This window comes from Parasteatoda tepidariorum, chromosome 4 (assembly GCF_043381705.1).
Source record: "Parasteatoda tepidariorum isolate YZ-2023 chromosome 4, CAS_Ptep_4.0, whole genome shotgun sequence".
NCBI lineage: Eukaryota > Metazoa > Arthropoda > Arachnida > Araneae > Theridiidae > Parasteatoda > Parasteatoda tepidariorum.
The window spans coordinates 43,807,158-43,827,293 of NC_092207.1; the positions used below are offsets into that span (position 1 = coordinate 43,807,158).

Below are 20,136 nucleotides of genomic sequence, written 5' to 3' on the forward strand. Positions count from 1 at the left end.
TTAAGCAATATAGCACTCTCGAAAAACCCCTCTACGTACTACTTTTCTTATAAATGATTTTTATTTCTTAGAGAAAGTCAAAACTTCCGGCTTTTCTCCACTGTAGAGGTAAAAACTGGGAAATACATGAAATCTATGGAAAATTTAGAAATATTAGAATTTAAGCCAAAAAAAAAAAAAAAATCCCAGATATTTCTATCTTATCTGACAATTTAAGAAAATTTTGCACGTAGTTTGCATGTGATAGAAACAATGTCGTACTCAAGAGGTAGAGAGGAATGAGAGGGAAAATTGGGACGGTTGAGGGCCCGAATAAAAGTCTCTACAACAAAAATATATTGTTTTTTCAAAAGGAAAAATGGTCGAGAAACTGTTTTGACATTCAAATCTTCAGTTGGTCAATCTAAGTTATTTTTTTTATGAATTGGAAGGTTTGAGCTCATTCTAATCCTTTTGCGTTACAGAATTTAATCAAAAATTATGTTTAATTATTAAATCGTTAGTTGTTCATAGCGTTTGAAAACAATATCAATAAAAAGTATAATATAAAATTTATAGTTCGCATGCTTGTAACAATATAAATCTTCAGAAATGTTGTTTTTCTCATTCGATCAAAACTTGCAAGTCCCTTTATGAGTGAAAAGTATTATCTGATAATCGATACAAGAAATAAATTACCTATTTTTTTTAACCCTAGTTAATAAGCAATAATTTTACAAGTTATTAAATTGGAAGGTTTGAGCTCATTCTAATCTTTTTGTGTTATAAAATTTAATAAAAAATTATGTTTAATTATTAAATCGTTAGTTGTTCGTAATGTTTGAAAACAATATCAATAAATAGTATAATATGAAATTTATAGTTCGCATGCGTGCAACAATATAAATCTTCAGGAATGTTGCTGCTCTCGTTCGATCAAAACTTTTAAGTCCCATTATGAGTGGAAAGTGTTATCTGATAATTTTTACAAGAAATAAATTACATAAATATTTTTACTCTAGTTAATAAGTAATAATTTTGCAAGTTAATGATATGTTATTGCATAATTTATATTATTCTCTTAACAAACTTCGATACATTGCTTAAGCTGAATTGTCACCTAATAAATTTGCTAAATTTATCTATACATAAGCAAACATAAATTAAAATTATAATATATAAATTAGACATTATAACTACTTAATTATTTTACATTTAAAGTAAGTCAAAATGACTATATGTCTTTAATGTAAAATTGGTAGCATTAAAATTAAATAAATAAATTATAATATTTTTTTCGGTAAAAACAGAAACGTATGCATATAATATTTACAGTAAGTATCAGTTTGTATGCATATTTTTTCCATAATAAAACCAGTCATGTATTATAAAAATAGGTAAATTTTTTTCTCTCCAAATGTTGGTAGTGCGAAACTGTGTGTTCAAAATGTTATATTATTTAAAATTTAGAATAATTTTATGTTTACATACATGCTTTGATTTTTTGATCGAAATTAAAAACAAACTTCTACGTGTCAAAGATTATTTAGGTTTTATATGATATTGATGGCAATAATAAAGTAAAAATACATTAGACATAATGAACAATCATTATTTTAATCTTACCTGATATTGTATAAGATATCAAATATTATTAAAAGATTTTTTTCAATTAACATCAAGTGAAATCTCTAAAAGTTAATATCAAAAGTAAAGCTTGTGGAAAATTAAGCCACCGTTTAAAATGTTTCACGATTAGAAGTTCACTTTCAGCAGAAACATACAAAATGTCTGTCAGAAAATACTGTTTTGTTCAAAAGCTCAAACGCATCAAACTCTCCGTCAAAAGTTACAAATAATAAATAAAATATTGGAGCTGGCATGTAAAATGTTGATAGTCTTAATGCATTTAGTTTCAAGTCAATAAGAGATGGAATAGCTCGTTCTAAGAGTCAAAGCTTTGGCTATTCGCACTAGATCCTGAAGTTTCACTTTTGAGCGACTAAATGATTTACTACCAATTGAGGATGATAATTATACGTGTATATGAACAATACAAATTATTGTTAAGTTCAAAACAATTATTTTCGAATGTACTGCCATATATATGTCATAAAACTATGCATGAGTCATGTAAAATATTGCCAGTTTTAATAAAGTTATTTTCAAATTGAAAGGATGGGATAGCTCTTAGTACATACTAGAATTCGTGTTATTTGCGCTAGATTCCGTAGTCTCACTGTTTCCATTGTTGTTCGTTCCATTATTCACAGTTTGGGCAACCAGATGATGTATTACCCTCATGGCTTTGGGATTCATCTGAATTACTACTACAGTATATGTAACTAAAGCTGCACTAACATTAAGTATGAATCCTTTATTGATGGTAAAGAAATTCCACCCACTCAGTCCCACTGTCGGCGATGTTAGACGATTCAGAAAAAACTGAACTTGAAGTTTTGTGTCCAAATCCATTCTACTCGTCCGTAAAGTGAATGTATGAACAGTTGACAATGAGGCATGGGCTTCTTGAGAGACATTCGCAGCTGTAGCGCACGTGCCTAGGAAAGAGAAAACCGAGTATATGACTTTAAGGCTGAAGAAGAACACATCGTCTTGAGTTTTATTTTTAAGCAGAGTATCGTCTGTAAAAAGTTGTGTTATGTCCATGCACACCGCAATGACGAGAAATAAAAACCAGAAAAATATAACTTTTCCGAATATAACATCTATATATGTCACTAAAGAACAAAGTTTCTCATGGAAAGAACGTATGCGATTAAACTCGCTACCAAGATCTTCTGTTGGATTTGATGGACCTATTAAGCCTAATATAACTCTATTATGTTCAGCATATGCTTCTGCCAGAATCATACAGACTGACATGAACAGAATGGGCGTGAATATTAGCGTTCCTTGAATAAAAAACACTTCTAAGCCTGATACTAGTGCCACACAAAAATATGCTATTTCATCTGTATAAGAATCGGGTGGCTTGCTGTAAAATATGCTCTGATATTGCTGTGTGGCAGGGGCATTGTCCACTACACTAATCGCTGCTATCATGCGAAGAGAGAGATAAAACCAACCAACAATTGTGAGGATTATAACTTTTCGGAAACATCCTCTCAACGAACTTTTACTCGATGGTATCTGCTTAATAGTACCATCCAGTTTCTCCACTGCTTTTCTTAGTTCATTGCTAGTTAAATTTAAGAGAAGCGACGCCAAAATGCTACTGGTAGTTGTAAGCACAACAGATATAAACTCAAAAGCAAAACTGTTGTTGAGGACCATGTTTCCAATGCATGAGCCTAAGTACAGTAATCTGAAAAGAGTGACGATAATAGCCCATAATCGGCAACCAAAACTAGGCAAAACACAAACACCAACTATTCTTAAAGTAGCTATTACTGGACGCAAAACAGCTGTACAGCTATATTGTTTACCACGCTCTAGTCGAGTCGACCCACGAGGTTTTATTGCTGTATGCGGGGAAATTTTATGCATGGCACGACCACATAATCTACATCGAGAAGGAGAATTTTGAAAACGGCGTTCGATCCCCAATAAATGATCCATGACTGTTTTGGTCGTTTGTCCAAGGCAGACGTTATGACGTTCTTCATTCTCTTCTTTTTTCAGTCACCTCCCACCCACTTAAGAAAAACCCATTTAGATTGATCGTTATTTCGGATCATCTTGTGTAACTATTGACAGATAAATGACAACAAAGTGGACTTAAAAGCTCTTCACTTACTGCAGATAGAGAACGATATTACCATCATAAGAAAAAGAGGACGTTTATGTCATATATTTGTTTTGGGGATTATTTCCGGTTTTTTTCCTCAGTTTCAAATATTTACTTTACTAAAATATTTACTAAATATTTTTAAAAAATTACTTTTGCTTTGGTTCGAAATATCCTAGTCCTTGAACCATTATTTTTTTTTCACCTTCAAAATTATAAAAGGAAGGGATGAAAAATGATATTACGTAATTTTCTAAATTTGTTAAAACTGTTACATAGCATTAGTCATGCATTTTTAAACAGAATTTAGGTTAGTGGATAGTATGTATTATCAGCCTAAAAAGTGTTTCGCCATATTCATGAAAAAATATAATACTAAATTTTATTTCTACGTTTATATTTATTAGTAGCATTATGTTGTAATTTTAGTATCTCTGTTATAAATTAGATTTGAATATTGTTTTTTTTTTTTTAAATTTTAATATAGAATAGGATTTAATCAAAGCTTACAGTTTTTAATACTTTTTACTTTGTGCAGAAATACTTTTCATTTTAATACACAAACATTGTATGAGGAAAAAAAAACAATTTTGATTTTTATTTATTTATTTTAATCTTGAACTATTTTTATTTTGTATTAGTTGCAATTATTATTATTTTTACTTAATTACAATTTTTAATACTATTTTGAATTTGTCACAATTATTATTATTTTAAATTAATTGCAATTATAGTTTTTTACACAAACTTTCCGAAACAGCCTTAAAGAAGAGCATCTTGAGATTGTCTCAAAAAGTTATCGCTGTGCTATGATCCAAAATTAAAATTTAATTTTTAACTTTTTCCTTCTAGAATGGCACTTTACTTAGGCTACACTCAATATTTCTCTAACAATTGAACTTGCCACGAAAATATGATAAATTTGCTAATGAAAATATAACACTTATATAACACTAGCTACACTCAATATTTCTCTAACAATTGAACTTGCCACGAAAATATGATAAATTTGCTAATGAAAATATAACACTTATATAACAACTGCGTTTACCATTTTTATTTTTTAATTACTTAGAAGTTAAGGTGTAGGAACATGATTATGATTGTGGTGGAACACTTATTACGCTAAATGCCTCTAACATTTCTTAATGGCATAGCAAATAAAAACATGGATATTTATCTTTACATATTGCAATGATGTGGTTTTTTAAAAATACCTTTACAAAATGGTGATATATTAATGGAAAATGACTTAAAAATAGGGTGGGTTGGCTCATTTAATAAATCAAACTATTGTGATATCCGCTTTTTTTTGTCTGTTAGTTTTTTATGCCGGAAAATAGCCAAAATAAGCTACATTCTGCTGGTAGTGGTCAGAGAACGATTAAAATATCTTTTTAATTCCAGAGAAAAGATCCAATTTAAATTTGTGTTCAGAACATGGTCAAAAATTTTAATGAGTATGTATCAATATGGTTATAAATTCTTTTGTATCAATATGGTTATAAATTCTGTTTGTAGCGATGAAGAAACAATTTAAACTTGCATTGACATCAGACAGAGAGTACCAGTAGAGATTTAAATGTCCCCAGCTAGTCGAAAAGTTGTCGAAGTTCCTATCGTAAAATTTCAACCTCGCAATCATTATATAAATGCAATAATAGTTAAAAACGAAAATTACTGAGCGCTAATTTCATAAAACAAAATTAACTTTATATGTTCTGATAAGTTTTAGATTTTAACTATACTCAGTTTTAGTTTTTTTTAATCAAATAATGATCCCTCAGTTTATTTAAGATCTTTTTAGTTCCTATCTATTGTCTCCAAGAGAAATATCGTCATACAATACTACCTATTTGTTGATTAAAGCATTGATAATGAGAAGAAAGATTTAATAAATAGCCCTTAATAAAAGGATATTTTTTAATGTATCCAGTATTAGGAATGTAACTAATATTGATGTATACGGATATATAATAATCTGTTTTTATTTCTATTGCACCTGAAAGAAATATCTTTCTACAAAATTCCTTCTAACATATAAAATAGCTTTTTCTATATCATACGTAAACATATAAAATAGCAGAAGCTAAACGAAAAATTTGATGAATAGATTTTGAAAAGAAAAATAATTGTTAGATTTTTATGTGTCCATTATTATGAATTTATCAAACATTGCTGTATCAGTATGTAAAATTGTCCCCGTTTCTTTAAATGATCCTTGAAAGGAATGTCGTTGTGATCTGCCATTGAGGCAGAGGGGGTGTGATTGTTCTTCTTTTCCAGTGGCGCCATCTATGGCCAAGAATTCGACTTCTGCCAAACTCATACATCATACTCGTTTATAGGGCGGAGCCATTCACACTTCCATTCATTCAGCCATAGATAGTAATTTTGACCTTAAGCAGAGAACGATCAATCTCCAATTCAGTACCCCCAGAGGTATTGATTTGTTAGGGGAACATGTAGGACTTTGTAGCCCGACAGATTTAGCGAGCACCAGTCAGCATTTACTACACGGGGAATCTTCGGTCGGTTGGATTCGAGCTCCCGCTCTCACAAACGGTAGTCCAGCGCCCTGTCAACCAGGCTATCTCGGCCCTTGAAAGAAATATCTTAATACTGCTTACTTGCATCTTTCGTAAACATATTAAGTATCGAGAAAAAAAGAAAGATTGGAAACAAAGAAAGAGTTTAAGTAAAAAGCTTTAATTCGATTGTGTTTTTTTTAAAATATTTACATAGATTTTCATTGTATATGCAAACAATGTGATGCAAAACAAGTTTAAGTATGTAATCAATCCAGAATCAATACCACCTCAGTTCCTGGCAATAAATTTTAGTTTTTGTCGGCGAGGTGTGTATGTAATCTCTAATTTCCCTTCAAGATCTGGTGGGTGGCTATCTTCAGGAAGAATATCAAATTTCTGGAGTACCGAAGCAAAATATCTAAAAATTTCCATCATGGCTATCGATTCTCCTGGACAATTTCTCCGACCTATAAAAACGTCATCTTCTTTTAGAAAGATCATTTCATAAAAATAGGTTATTCAATAATTGTATGAAAAATTAATTTTTATTTATTTTCTAATAAAATATAGACTCTGAATTAACTGGGATCTGATTATTCAGGTTACGGATTATCCGGGTTATCCAGAAAATAAGTTCCTCGTCAAGACAATGCAATGTGTTTATCCCATATGATGCAATGTGTTGCATCACATTTGACACGTCAAGGCAAGTTACGAGAACATTAACCCTTTCCGAAACAGAAAATTTCGACTGATAATTTTAGTCAGGTAGGACATTAGCAAGTGCGACTTTAAACAGTATAAAACTATGTGAAGCTACATACTTCAGCTCTTTGTTGTTAAAAAAATAGTGGATGCTAAACGTTTAAAAGCAATAATTTTTACTATTGGTTTGTAACATTTGTTGAATTTGTGTAGACAGACTAGCTGCGCTGCACCGGAAAGGATAAAATTTACTTTTTACTACGATTTCATCGGGAAATGGAATCAAAATAAGTTCACTAGTTCTGAATTTTGTTTTCCTAATGTGGCAACGATGGTTAATTTTGTGTGAGTATTTACAATCGTGTGCATTGTAAATCCTTTTTTTTTCTTCAAATATTTTAATAATGTCCAGTTTTAGATTTAATTTATGTCCAGTTCAGTTATGTTGGATCAGATACGTCCAGTTTTATAATTAGTAATCCAGCTATAAATTTACTCTAATTATGTTATTTAAATTCTATGCAAATGTTATTACTTTCTTAAACTCAAGGTCTTTATGGTTTATATTTTAGAGGAGATGCGAAAATTGTTTTTCATTCCATTCGTACTAGTGGATGAGTTTTATCAGTTAAAAGCTGCAAACTGATGTCAGAGATAGCTATCAATAGCTTATTAGAGTATTTTAATCTTTGTAAATTACTTTCTTTTTCGAATATTTTTCATAAAACTTATCAGTCTTATTTGTGATTAACAGTACGTGAAACTTTTCCATGCTGTTGTAATAAATAGTTATAGACTTCAATAATGTGCATTAAAGACACACGCTTAAAATTTTTTGAATATCATGAGCGTATCCCGTAAAACTACTATACGACAATCTTTAGCATTTAATGGTGTTTTGATGTTATTCAATAAAGGTCAATGAGTGGCGATGGCTTTGGGGATAGAGCTTTTGCCTTACAATTAGGTGAACCAGATTCGAATACCAACGAAGGCTGGTCGATACGAATTCCGCATCCGGCATTGCACCGACCACAGTGCTGAAGTGAAATATCCTCAGTGGTAGACGGATCATGGATTAGAGTCCCCTTGCCGCCAGGTTAAACGAGGGAGGCTTTGGGATTTTTCTGCTCTATGTAACACAAATGTGGGTTAGTTCCACGAAAAAGTCCTCCACGATAGCAAATTTCTCCCAATACTTGATCCAGGAGTTCCCTTGTCTTCTGGATTGGGTTCAAAATTACAAGGCTACGGAGTGAACATTAGTAGTCGTAAACCCAAAACTTGGGTCGGCTGTTCACCAACAGTTATAAAATAAAGGTCAACGAAAGCTACTATCTGGTCTTGGGTAACTAGCTTGAGTTTTTTTAAAGTTATGGTATCAAATAAATATTTCTTCAATTACGTATAAATATTTAAAAAAAAGTAATGAGTTCATAAAATTGTACCGATTGAAAAAGGAATGTAACTTTCAGGTTTTGTTTTGCTCAAGGAACCATCTTTTGAAAGAAATCTCTCTGGCATAAAGTTTTCTGGGTCTTGCCAATATTTCGTATCGTTATGCAAGGCCCACATATGTGAAAAGATAAGTGTTCCTTTGGGAATATGAAAATCTCCGATCGTTGTATCCTCATTGGCCCTAGAATAGAAAGGAAAAAAAATAATTTTGAAAATAATAATTTTTTCTAATTTCATAGAGCAAAATTTCAGAGAGAACAAAATATGTTAATTATAAGTATTTGATAAAATGCCTCTTAGAAGTTTTAGAATATTTCACTTAAGAAATATAGCCATGTATTATTATGAATTGTTTGGAGCAAATGAATATATGATAGAAGTGCAGAAACAATAGAAAGAAAGAATTTTATGCGAGTTATCGTCAATTAGTTTGAATTATTTAAACGGCCAGTTAATAATTATCTAGCAAATTACGTTTATGAACTGCTAATGTGAAAATTCATGCTATGAAATATTACTCAAGAAGCGTATTTCAAAACAAATTCTAAGTGGCATTTTAGAGAATTAAAAACTTTAAAGTATATTGCAAGAAAGACATAAAACAATGTTTATAAAAAAATTTCACATCATCTTACTTAAGATTTTAGCAGCAAAAATTAATTCATTTATGTACATAACTACTCATGTGAAACCAAAACAGTATTTGTCGTAATATCTTTTGAAACTTCTTTTACTAAAATGCTTAATAATGAATTTTAAACAACTGATGAAATATTTGATAATGATGATATAGCTTTTAAATAACAACTCGGGAACAAATTCACTAATTTGCAAAATGTTTGAATCATGACAGAGAAGAATTTGCAACCATCGCTGCATTCTTAGGATGCTTAGTTTGCATGTATTCTCAATTAACCGAAAATATAATATTAAAAATGCACTGCCTGAGAACAAAATTTGGAAAATAACTTTTATCTAATTGCTTAGCTGTCAATTAATAATGAATCCTCAGTAACAAAGTTATTTCTTTCTTTTCTCAAATTTTATTTTTGTACAAATGCCACTGTACGTATGTTATGAAGAGTGCGCTCCAGAGAAAGTAATTGACTGGACTGCTGAGAGATAAGCAGAAAGAGACCTATACTAAGATTCTAAAAAGATATGGTGCCACGCCTATTCCATTGTCATGATCAACTGTGCTAGGTTGAGGGATTGAGAATCCATAGTTCAAACAGCATGACAGAAGTAATCTCACCATTATGCTTATTGAACCACTCTTTTACATTTCAGCGTGTACACGTCTTATTGTCCTGCCATAAGAAAGCGATCATGTAGATAGTTCGTAAGGACAGCTGTATACATCTATTGATCCATCACACTTTCCACCTAAAAAATGGCATCAAAAAATTCCCCATACCATAACGTTGTATAATGTGTGTTCTGATGTTTTGCGCCATGCACGTCCTCATCCATCTGTTCGATTAAAGATGATTAATCAGTAAAGATGATTAATCAGTGACGACATGCCACTCGCTGTAAATTGAATTGAGGTACTGGCAGACAAATTCGAACCTTAATCGCTGATGAGCAGCAGTGTTTTTCTAGACAAGGGGTGTACAAGGGGTACTTAGGCAACACCTACTAGAAGGTCAAGGCCCGGTGGCTCAGCGATTTCAACCCTGTGACTGCGCAAACAGAAGGTAGCGTCTGCAGCAACATCTACTAGGCCTTCTACTCTAGTTGGTTATGGCTTTATACAGCAACATTCGCTGAACTGTCATTGACAAGATGCGTTGCCTCACATTTGATACGCCTCTGTTTGGGAAGGCATATAGTTCTACTTATGCTGCACCTAAGTAGTTTACATAATTAGCCATTTCGACAATTTTTATCCCCGAAGCTTCTGGCTTGCCTTGTTAAATTTCAGATAAATCACCCTGTTCCGGAATTATGCCAAGATGGCCTTATACTCGACTTCTCCCAGATACTTTTATAGTTTATCCTCTACTTCTAATACTGCTACTTGCCCCCTGTGATATCCTATTTCACGTTAATTGTTGGTGGTCAGATTAATGTGACTGGACTATGTATCTTTTTCATAGCATATTAATATAATCAGCTTCATTTATTTCCATCAATTATGAGTTTGGGGGAGATATATGATACAAATTACAATTAAAGTACTAATGTTACGATTAAAGTTCTAAAACGTTGATTCGATTGAAGCTATCGAAATAAAAACCAAAGAGATTTAGAAAGATTAAAAATCGCAATTTATAAAAAGACTAGATCGGGGTGATTTCTCCGACAAAAATGCTCAGATGCTTCAAGATAATAATGAATTTGATAAAATTGGGTAGGAAATCTAAAGAAAATATTTAAAAAAAACATTTTTTAACTTGAAATTTTGATTATTTAAAGAATTTTTGAACCAAATTGATGTTTATATCTTCCAGCTGACTAGGATTTTCTTTTTAATTTTGGAAAACTGCGTATTGTGTTAAAATGACACTTTAGTTTTTCCGCTAAGCCATAAAATATTTTGCATAGTTTTTAAAAATTTTGAATGCATATCTTACATGCGTGCAAGATTTATCGGGCTCACTGTCCTCCATCTTTGACCTTCCATGACTGTTGCATAAGTAAAAGGTAAATTCCTTGCATTTGACCACTGACATTTGCCGTCCGTGCCCAAAACATTGTCAATTTCTTGATGACACTTGTTTTGTACACCTAGATTCGATGCCATAGCGAAGAACAGCCATAACAGAGATGTCCTTGTTGTTTCACTCCCGGCTTGGATCAGTGCTTGAGCATTGGCTGTTAGATTTTCCTCTAAATAATAAATAAACGAAACAGTATTTATCAAAATATAATAAGTTTTCGAAATTAAGAAAGGTAGTATTTTTACAATAAAATGAGAGCTCATTCATGTGGTACAATAGTCATGGAAATTTCATACTACTAAAATTTATTCCCACATGCATATTACTCATAAATAAATATATTATGTGTATGAGTGTAATTAAACTCAATTTAGAAGCTATATTATTACTATATCAATAAGTTTTACCTCGTTGTAATTTTTATGTTTCAAATCATTTATCATGAAATTTATGATAGCTAAGTAAAGTAAGCCCTCAAACATTGAAACAGTTTTAGTATTTCAATATATTGAAGTATTGTATTTCAATATATTGAAACTTTAAAAAAAAATTTAATTCTTACTTAAACGGCAAGTTTTTACTGGTGTCATATAACAAATTGTAAATCCGAGTTTCAAAAGAGATTACTCAAATAAATTACTGCATCGTTAAAAAAAACCTGTATTAATAATAATAAAAAAACATATTAAAAAAACATGTATTATATCATTACCACAAAGATCCGTTCTAAATCAGTTTATTTTAAAAATAAATATTTTTTAAAACATTTTATTTATCCGTAAGAGAAATTTGTATGAAAACTGAATAAGTTGTGTACTTTTTAATTTTTTTCATTGTTTTCATGCATTTGAGAACAGTTTCCTACTGTATTTATTAATTTAATATTTTTTATTGTGTTATAACTGACAACCAACGAAAGGGAGTTCTTTTTTCTTTGTTTTATTTTCATAATGATTAATTTTGTAGTTTCTAAAAGGTGTTTCTAACTCCGAAGATGGTAAAAACCTTTTAGGTAAACAAGTTTACAAATACAAATATGGAAGATTTACTTCAATACGTTTTCAATTTCATAACTTCATCAAAATTTCTATTAGATAAATGCAAATTTATGACAGTTGATATGCATGGTGATCACAGAGGTATCTAAAAAAAAGGGGGGGGCTCTCTCCCTCCCTGTATCAGGTCTTCATTATACACACGCAAAAGAAACAATTTCATTGCTTTCACTCATAAATAATTTATATAATTTTTGACCTCATTTGCAAAGAGTTACTATATTTTTCTATCTTATCACTTTCTTAAGCAATTCATTGAATGAATGAAGATTTTATTGAATGAAAGAAATATAACGGTTGTTCTTACCAGTGAAACAACTTTTAATGTTTTTTTCTTTCAATAATTTCATTTGTCTCAAATAACCATCTATGAAAACAGTTTCATCTGTCATCTCAAATATCTTTTTCCTAGAACTGACTTCATTTCTATAAATAAATAATTATTGAGTAATAAAAAATACTGAAGATGTAATTAATTAGCACGTTAATCAGTTCAAAATAGATGTAGCATATTGATGCGCCCATTTGTTTCACGCTTTTCATGCTTGACAATATCTTTTACTCGAATTTTTTTTACGTTGACCTTAAAATATAGGGTGTTGCCGCTATCTAGGAAATATGGTCCCTATAGTTTGATTAGGAGAGCGCTTCAAAGTTTGGACACCTCAATGTTAACTTTACTTTTCGCAACCGCTATATCTCGAGAACTTTTTAAGCCGATTAAAAAATTTTTACACACAATTATAAGATTCGTTTATCCAAAGATAATTCCATGCAAATAATAACTTTTATTAAATATTTATTTTTTATTATTTTATTTAAAAATGGTTGAAAAAATTTTAAATTGTAAATTATAAAATTTTAGGCATCATTGTAAAGAATGTAATTTTATACAGCCAAAATGCAAAATTTGTTGAATAGTTCATGAGAAATCAAATTTTAAGTATAACTATTCGACCAATTTTGCTCAAATTTTGTATTTTGCTATATAAAATTACATTCTTTAAATTGATGCAAAAAATTGTATATCTTAAAACTTTCTCGACCATTCTTAAATGAAATAATAAAAAATAATAAATATTTACTAAAAATTATTTTTTGCATGTAATTATCTTTGGATAAACGAACTTCGTAATTATGTGTAAAATTTTTTCATTTCGCTTAAAATGTTCTCGAGTATGTTCCAACTGTATAGCGAAGTTCGTGAAAAGTAAAATTAGCATTAAGGGGTCCAAACTTTGAAGCGCTCTCCTGACGAAACTATTGGGACCATATTTCTCAAATTGTGGAAACCCCCTATATATTGGAGGTCAGAAATCTGAATCCGTCCAAAAAACGTATGTTTATTCAGAGAAAGTACATTTTTGTGTCTAATTTCGTAACTTAAAATATCGTCTGCACTTATAATATTTTAGTATATTAGCACCCTCTTTTACCATTTAGATTGAGTCCTAGAACGTGAAAATCCGAACATTAGATCAAAAGTAATTCAGGGTAGTCCTTTTTTTTTGGCGCGCTGTGCATGTAATGTACGTACGCACAGCTCAAAATAAAAAATGGAATATCTTGAATAACTTATGTTCCTAATGATCGGATTTTCATGTACTAAGACTCAATCTTAATGGTTCAAGGAAATGACTCCAAACCTCAATAGCCACCCAACCTTCAAATATGCTTATTAAATAGTGCAGATGATATTTTTAGTTACGAAATCAGACACCAAAACGTACTTTCTCTGAGTAAACATAATTCTTTTTTTAGCTGATTCGAATTTTTGACTCTCAAGATATGGAGGGGGGATAGCAGCAAATCTGGAAAATACGGTTCCAATAGTATAATCAATATAGCGGTTCAAAGTTTGGAGCCTTAACTGTTAGTTTTACTTTTCGCGTATTTTACCATATTTCGAAAGCTGTATATTTGTTTAAAAACAAAATATAACTTTTTTTTAATTGTAATGTGCATAAATTTTTACATCTTTCTGAAGAATGTATTTTTAAATAGCAAAATTCAAAATTTGAGCACAATCTGTAGAATAGGTTCTGAGTTATCAAATTTTAAATTTCATTTATCATGAACATAAAGTAATCTGGACAATTTAAAGTTTTATAACAAACATAAAGTAATCTAAAGTATTGCAACTTTTGCTTTATACATGTTCCATTAAGTTTAATTATTACTAGAATAATTTTCAAATGGCAGTGTTGTGATCACTGTAAAATTTTATTTTATGAAGATTTTGCTGCAGATCGGTTCAATAAATTTGTTTCCAGGGCTTTACATCATCTTGCTTTTCGATTGTTAATCGATAACGTAAGAAACGATTGAATTTTCTTTGTTAATTTTTCAGGTTAGTGCTCAAAGATTAGCTTAGTGTTCATGTTAGTGTTTTTTAAGACAGCAAAAGTAACAGTTACTTGAAATTTTCTTTTTTGCACGATTATGCGCTTCATTGAACGCGTAAGACCTGTCTTTTTAATAAAACGCGGATTGAAAACACAATTTCATTTTCTGGATAAAAAACTGATTGAGTAAAAAAAAATAGCGCTACAAAGTAAAAAAAAAATTTTTTTTGCTTTTTGCTTTGGAAATTATACTTTCTGCTATATTTCTATTCTGCTATATTTCTTCCATTTTCAGCACTTATGAAAGTTTTTTCCCCTCTAAATTTAAAGAAATTAACACAATTTTATATGGCAGTTTTCTGTATTTCGCCTCTTTTAAAAGAAAGAAATGTCGATTCGCCGTTTTTAAAAGGAAGAACGTTATAAAATTTTCTTATTATTTTGTATATAAAAAATTTGCCTTGCCTTTATATAGAGAGGTTGCCTTGAATGAGGCAGTATAGTATGAATTATGGCATAATTAGTAGTATACTGTGAGTAGTACACCTGAGTTGTCATGAATGAGCTTGTGCCCCAATCACAAAAAATCCTGACGAGGCTAATATATTACAAATGTTTCAAGCTGTGCAATAAAATGCTGTTTTATTTGATTCATTGAAAGCGTACCAGCGATAGTTGTTCCAATAATTAGATAATTATATAATTTATTTCTTCTTTATGAACACTGTGTACATAGTAAAATGTTATAATGTAATTTCTACAGCCTGTGTGGGTTTTTAATCAGTATTTTATTCTTACGAATCATGTTAATAATCTTAAACATTTTATTGACTTGTATATGGTGATAATTAATTCAAAATTTTAATAGTTTAGATGTATTCACAAGTGCTTTTTGCCTCGATGTAGGTGACATGTTTCCTTCACTGAGCCAATAGCACTTATTTTTCAAATAATATTTCATAATATAGGCGTAAGATGGGAAGTAATTTAATTGTAAGTTAATTAACACATTAACATGTGCAAAACTATAAAATCCACTTGCTGAACATTTTGTTAAAGCGGTCCATTGATGGCAATATTCCTTTATATCTCTTAAATATAAACAGCATCAAGTAGAGCATAATGTTACATTATAAAATCCAAATCTCTCATAAATTAGAAATGAAATAAATTTCAAATACCTCATGAAATCATTCAGTTTCTTCATGCTATAGTACTGAACGCTCAATTTCGATAAACCTGTTCTGGCAAGAAACTTCATGAGATCTGGAAAGAACAAAACTGCACCTGATTGGCCGAGTGCAGAAAGTGCGTTCACGGCATTGTTGATAGTTGTTGTTTGCGCATCATGCAGTGGGATGCGCTTACCCAGGACCAAACTTGTCATATTGTTGGAAATGCTGTGAGAAAGGAGGTCTCGTATGTCAGTCGGCTCACCTTGAAGTTGAGATAAGTTTTTAAGGAAATCTCCAATTTCAGCCTGCACGAAATTAAAAATGTTAATTTTTATTTTTGTGCACTATTAACTGCACTGTTAATTTAAAAAAAAAAACCTTTAAAATTAACAGATTATCGAAACAGTTGAATAGACCATTGAAATTTTCAAAATAGTTGAATTGACTATTCAAATATATACACCGAAGAGCCATTACATTATGACCACCCTGCTAATAACATGTAGGACCACCTTTAGCCCTCAAAACTGCTTGCACCAGCCGTGGCATTGATTCCACAAGGTGCTGATAGGTAGTCTGAGATATCTGGTACCAAGCGCTCACCAACTGGTCCTGCAATTCTCTCACATTGCGAGGGAGTTGCGTGGCTGCACGAATTTGGTTTTCCAAGTAGGACCGCAAATGCTCTATTTGATTAAGGTCAGGTGAATTTGGGGGCCAAGACATGACTTGAAAGTCACTGGAATGTTCCTCGAACCAATCCATGACAATTCGACCCTTATGACATGGTGCATTATCCTGTTGTTAAACACCATCCTCCGCAGGAAACACTGTTGCCATGAATGGGTGAACCTGGTCTGCAACTATGTTCAAGTAGCTTACAGACGTCAGGGATTGTTCTATGAGGATTATGGGTCCTAATGTGCCCCATGAAAACATTGTTCCTNAATATCATTTGAAAACCAGGGCGAGCCCATTGTTATAGATGGAGGGTGGTCATAATGTAATGGCTCTTCGGTGTACATATTGTTTTAAAATCTCCATGTTAAAGACTAGAAATCTGTTTGACTCTCATATGCAACTGAAAGTCACTCTCACAATTGCATTTGTTAGATCTATGTCACAAATAAGCCGGTTCTTGTTACGTCTTCACTGGGATTGACTTCGATAATGAATTTTCAGATTTGCATGTTGTTTTTGTTTTTTTACCATTAAAGCTCTAATTTCGATTCCAAATGCGAAAGATATAAAACTAATATAAATAAATAATTACTGTGATTGACCAAGTTAGTAATTTCTTTTATTTTAATAATGTTTTTGTTTTTTACCCTTTAAATAGTATTTTGCTATCCCAAATGAAAAAAATATAAAACCAATATACACTACTGGCCATTAAATCAGGTCAGGAAGATGCCGAGCCCACTCGTGAAATTTGTGTGACAGATAAAACATAGTGTGATATTTAAACGATTTAATTTTCAGCACATAAATGTAAAACAGGTGACAGTGGCGACACATATAATGCATATAGAAGTAAAGGTTACAGAGATTTTCTAATGCTGAAATAGAATTTGATCGTTATTTTCGGCTTAGAAAGTGTTAAGAAAAAACTCCTAGGAAAAGTATAAAAAACAGCCATATTATTAATGAAGCCATTTAATTTTGGAAATTTTAAAAATGTCTTTTCTTACTTCAATAACTTAAGGCCAATGAGATTGTTAACAAATACTGATGAAATAATTGGAATTGTTTTAGCTTAATTGTGTGGCTATAAGTATTTAGTTTACCTAATGAACTCATAGTGTTATTCTGTAATATTGATAATATTATTTTTTTTCACAGCCTACGTAGAATGAGGTTTTAGCTAGTAATTACATAAAGTTATTCAATATCTTCTAATATTGCCTAAAAGCTAAAAATTGATACATTTTTTTGTTAAGACTACAAACTACCAAAATACGCCATCAACCAAAGGCCATAATACTTGAAGCATATGGTATGCGGGTGGGTATTTTCAATACATCATTTAAAAGTAAGAAATTTATAAATTTAATCTTTTAGTATTTTTATCCACAAGTTTAGAAAATATAAATGCAGAATTCTTACTTCTAAATCTTCTTCCCATCTTGATTTGCCCATGCCAATATCTTTTATTATTTTCATAACGTAACGCCTTTCTTCTACCCATGCATCTCCGTTAGTCGAAACAAAGCCTGCAAAAATAAATACAATATTCTTAATTATACTTATTTAACTAAAGAATGCATTCGATATTCTAAACCCTAGAGCTGTACTATGTTGAACAGAACACAATTGGATTTGCATCCAATCAGTTTTTATATTTAAGAGTGTTTTTCGTGGTTAAAGTATGGGACCTCTGCATGTTATTATTGATGAAAGGAAACTCTGTTGCCCCCAAAGGTAATTTCGACAAACGAATTCTACTCACTTGGCTTAAGAAAATGCTTGGAATTTTCGAACAGTGTTTTCAGAACGACAAACTTTCATGTCATTTTTGAGACCTTTGCTAAATAGTGGTATCAAGTTATTGTTATGAAGAAACGTTGTTTTCTCTATGAAATAAAGGAGAAACTTTTTTTACGCTGGTAATCATTGCTTTTAAATTATTGCGCGCTCTGGATTTACCTTTCAAGCATCTAGTAAAAATATATTTAATATTTAATGATTCACAGTAATTTGTTATAGAGGAGAATTGATTCATCGGGTTTAAGGTGCGAGTTCTCGTAATCTTTGAATAGTTTTGTACAGTTTAATATCGTTAATTTTTTTAGATAAGTGTATTGATGGTTTAAATGTGTATAATTTTTGCAATTAATTCCCATGTCTTTTCCTTATGTGCTTGACTAGAAACATTCTCTTTAATCTACATAGATTTCTTCATATTGTAAACGTTTCATATTTTAGAAAGAGTTTAACACAGTAGTTCTAATCATTGATAAAATATATTGAACATTGTTAAATTATTACCTAATCCACCGGGATGAAAGTCGAAAAACTTTGGAGGTCTATCAAGAATGGCTGGATTGCTAAACGCATCTTTAACAGATTCAAAGTCATTGAGAATAACAGCAAATGATCTTCCCATGTATATCCTAAAAATTAAAAGCCTAATATGTGCAGATCATGTAATACAGAATATTCACAAAATAAAAAATTCATGTTTCTTTTTGGGAAATGTACAGGCGTTATTAATTTCCAAGACTGCAATTGGAAAAATGTTAGAATTATCACGTTAATGTTACAGTAAATGTTATGTTATCAGTCAAGCGGCTGACTTTTCTAAAAACATTTGAAAAATTTTAGATAAAAGAAATATGCTCCATAAAAATGTCTATAAGTCTAGAATATAATACAAGTTTAAGTTATAAAATGTAGCGAGTTGTTAGAAAAAAGTATATATATTTTTTTATTCGAAGTGCTTGCATATACACTACCCGTCGGTCAAAAGTTTGCGAAAATTTTGAAATTTGCAAAAAAAAGGTCTAAATTCAAATGCTTATAGAACTTCGAAAAATCATTCAAATTGCATGAAAATTTGAGATGTTCCAAAGTGAACCCTCTACAGTTAGTTACATATGATCAAATTGCAATACTTTGTTTTTTGAGAACTGAATCCAGCTTTTCATCACGGATTGCTTTTATGGTGAAAAAATTTGTTAACTTTGAACACTTGCCAAACTTGCAAAAAGCAATTTTTTGTACTTTCTGTTAATGGAAAATAGTTATTTGAACCGTTCTATGTAAGCCCTCAAAATTTCAGATCAATTCGATTTTTTTTTGACGAAATTATGGAATTTTGAAAAACATGTGTATTTTTCTCGATTTTTGAGCATTCCACATATGCAGTCTTTTGGTCTATACATCTTCTACCAAAGAACTTTTTAATTTTAATGTTTTCCATATTTTCAAATAGCTAATATTCATTATAAAGCAAATATTCTTATTCATTATTGTAATTATTATTGTTTATATTTATTGTTTATATTTATTGCTTTGTTGTGATATTTTTACTTTACATTAAATTAAAATAAAAAGTTATAACAATAATTACATAAATAATTCTAAGAAAATAACAACAATAGTATAAAAAATTTGCATTTTTGCTAAACTATTTTATTTACAACAGGTCAAATATTTAACATATTCTTATTCGTATTTTGTAATTAAATAAATTAACATTTAAATCTTAGATTCCTCGAACCATCCACCTTTTGCTTTTATTATAGCCTTACATATGCATAGCATTCGTTCTAATAAACCATTAATCACTTCAAGTGATATAGAGTTCCATTCCTGTTGTAAAATGTCCCATAACTGACTTCGATTCAAATATCAGAGCATCGTTTGCAAGAACAAACAAATTTTAGATGAAATGTGACATCTATGAGATATTGTTTTAATTATATTCATAATAAGTTCCTTGTAGTAACAATAATTACAATAATAAATA

General features: G+C 30.6%; 2 protein-coding genes across 2 annotated transcripts in view; both read right to left on the minus strand.

Annotated features, from left to right (window-relative positions):
- Nucleotides 1-1,706: 1,706 nt before the first annotated feature.
- On the minus strand, nucleotides 1,707-3,756 carry LOC139425499 (uncharacterized). Its single transcript, XM_071180507.1, has one exon. It carries the CDS (start codon nucleotides 3,559-3,561, stop codon nucleotides 2,170-2,172), a length of 1,392 nt encoding a protein of 463 aa, XP_071036608.1. The 5' UTR covers nucleotides 3,562-3,756; the 3' UTR covers nucleotides 1,707-2,169.
- Nucleotides 3,757-6,423: 2,667 nt separating this feature from the next.
- LOC107452943 (uncharacterized) overlaps nucleotides 6,424-20,136 on the minus strand; it is a 37,875-nt gene continuing 24,162 nt past the window's right edge. Inside the window, exons 10-16 of the mRNA XM_071180320.1 lie at nucleotides 18,654-18,778; nucleotides 17,772-17,878; nucleotides 15,672-15,970; nucleotides 12,453-12,571; nucleotides 11,004-11,259; nucleotides 8,415-8,605; nucleotides 6,424-6,728 (exon numbers count right to left, since the gene is read on the minus strand). Of these exons, the coding sequence (XP_071036421.1) occupies nucleotides 6,550-6,728; nucleotides 8,415-8,605; nucleotides 11,004-11,259; nucleotides 12,453-12,571; nucleotides 15,672-15,970; nucleotides 17,772-17,878; nucleotides 18,654-18,778 (1,276 nt within the window). The 3' untranslated portion in view covers nucleotides 6,424-6,549. The remainder of the gene's footprint in view (nucleotides 6,729-8,414; nucleotides 8,606-11,003; nucleotides 11,260-12,452; nucleotides 12,572-15,671; nucleotides 15,971-17,771; nucleotides 17,879-18,653; nucleotides 18,779-20,136) is intronic.

What these genes read in the sequence shown, in the direction of transcription:
- LOC139425499 (XM_071180507.1), bottom strand. Translation starts at nt 3,561, where the DNA reads ATGGATCATTTATTGGGGATCGAACGCCGTTTTCAAAATTCTCCTTCT.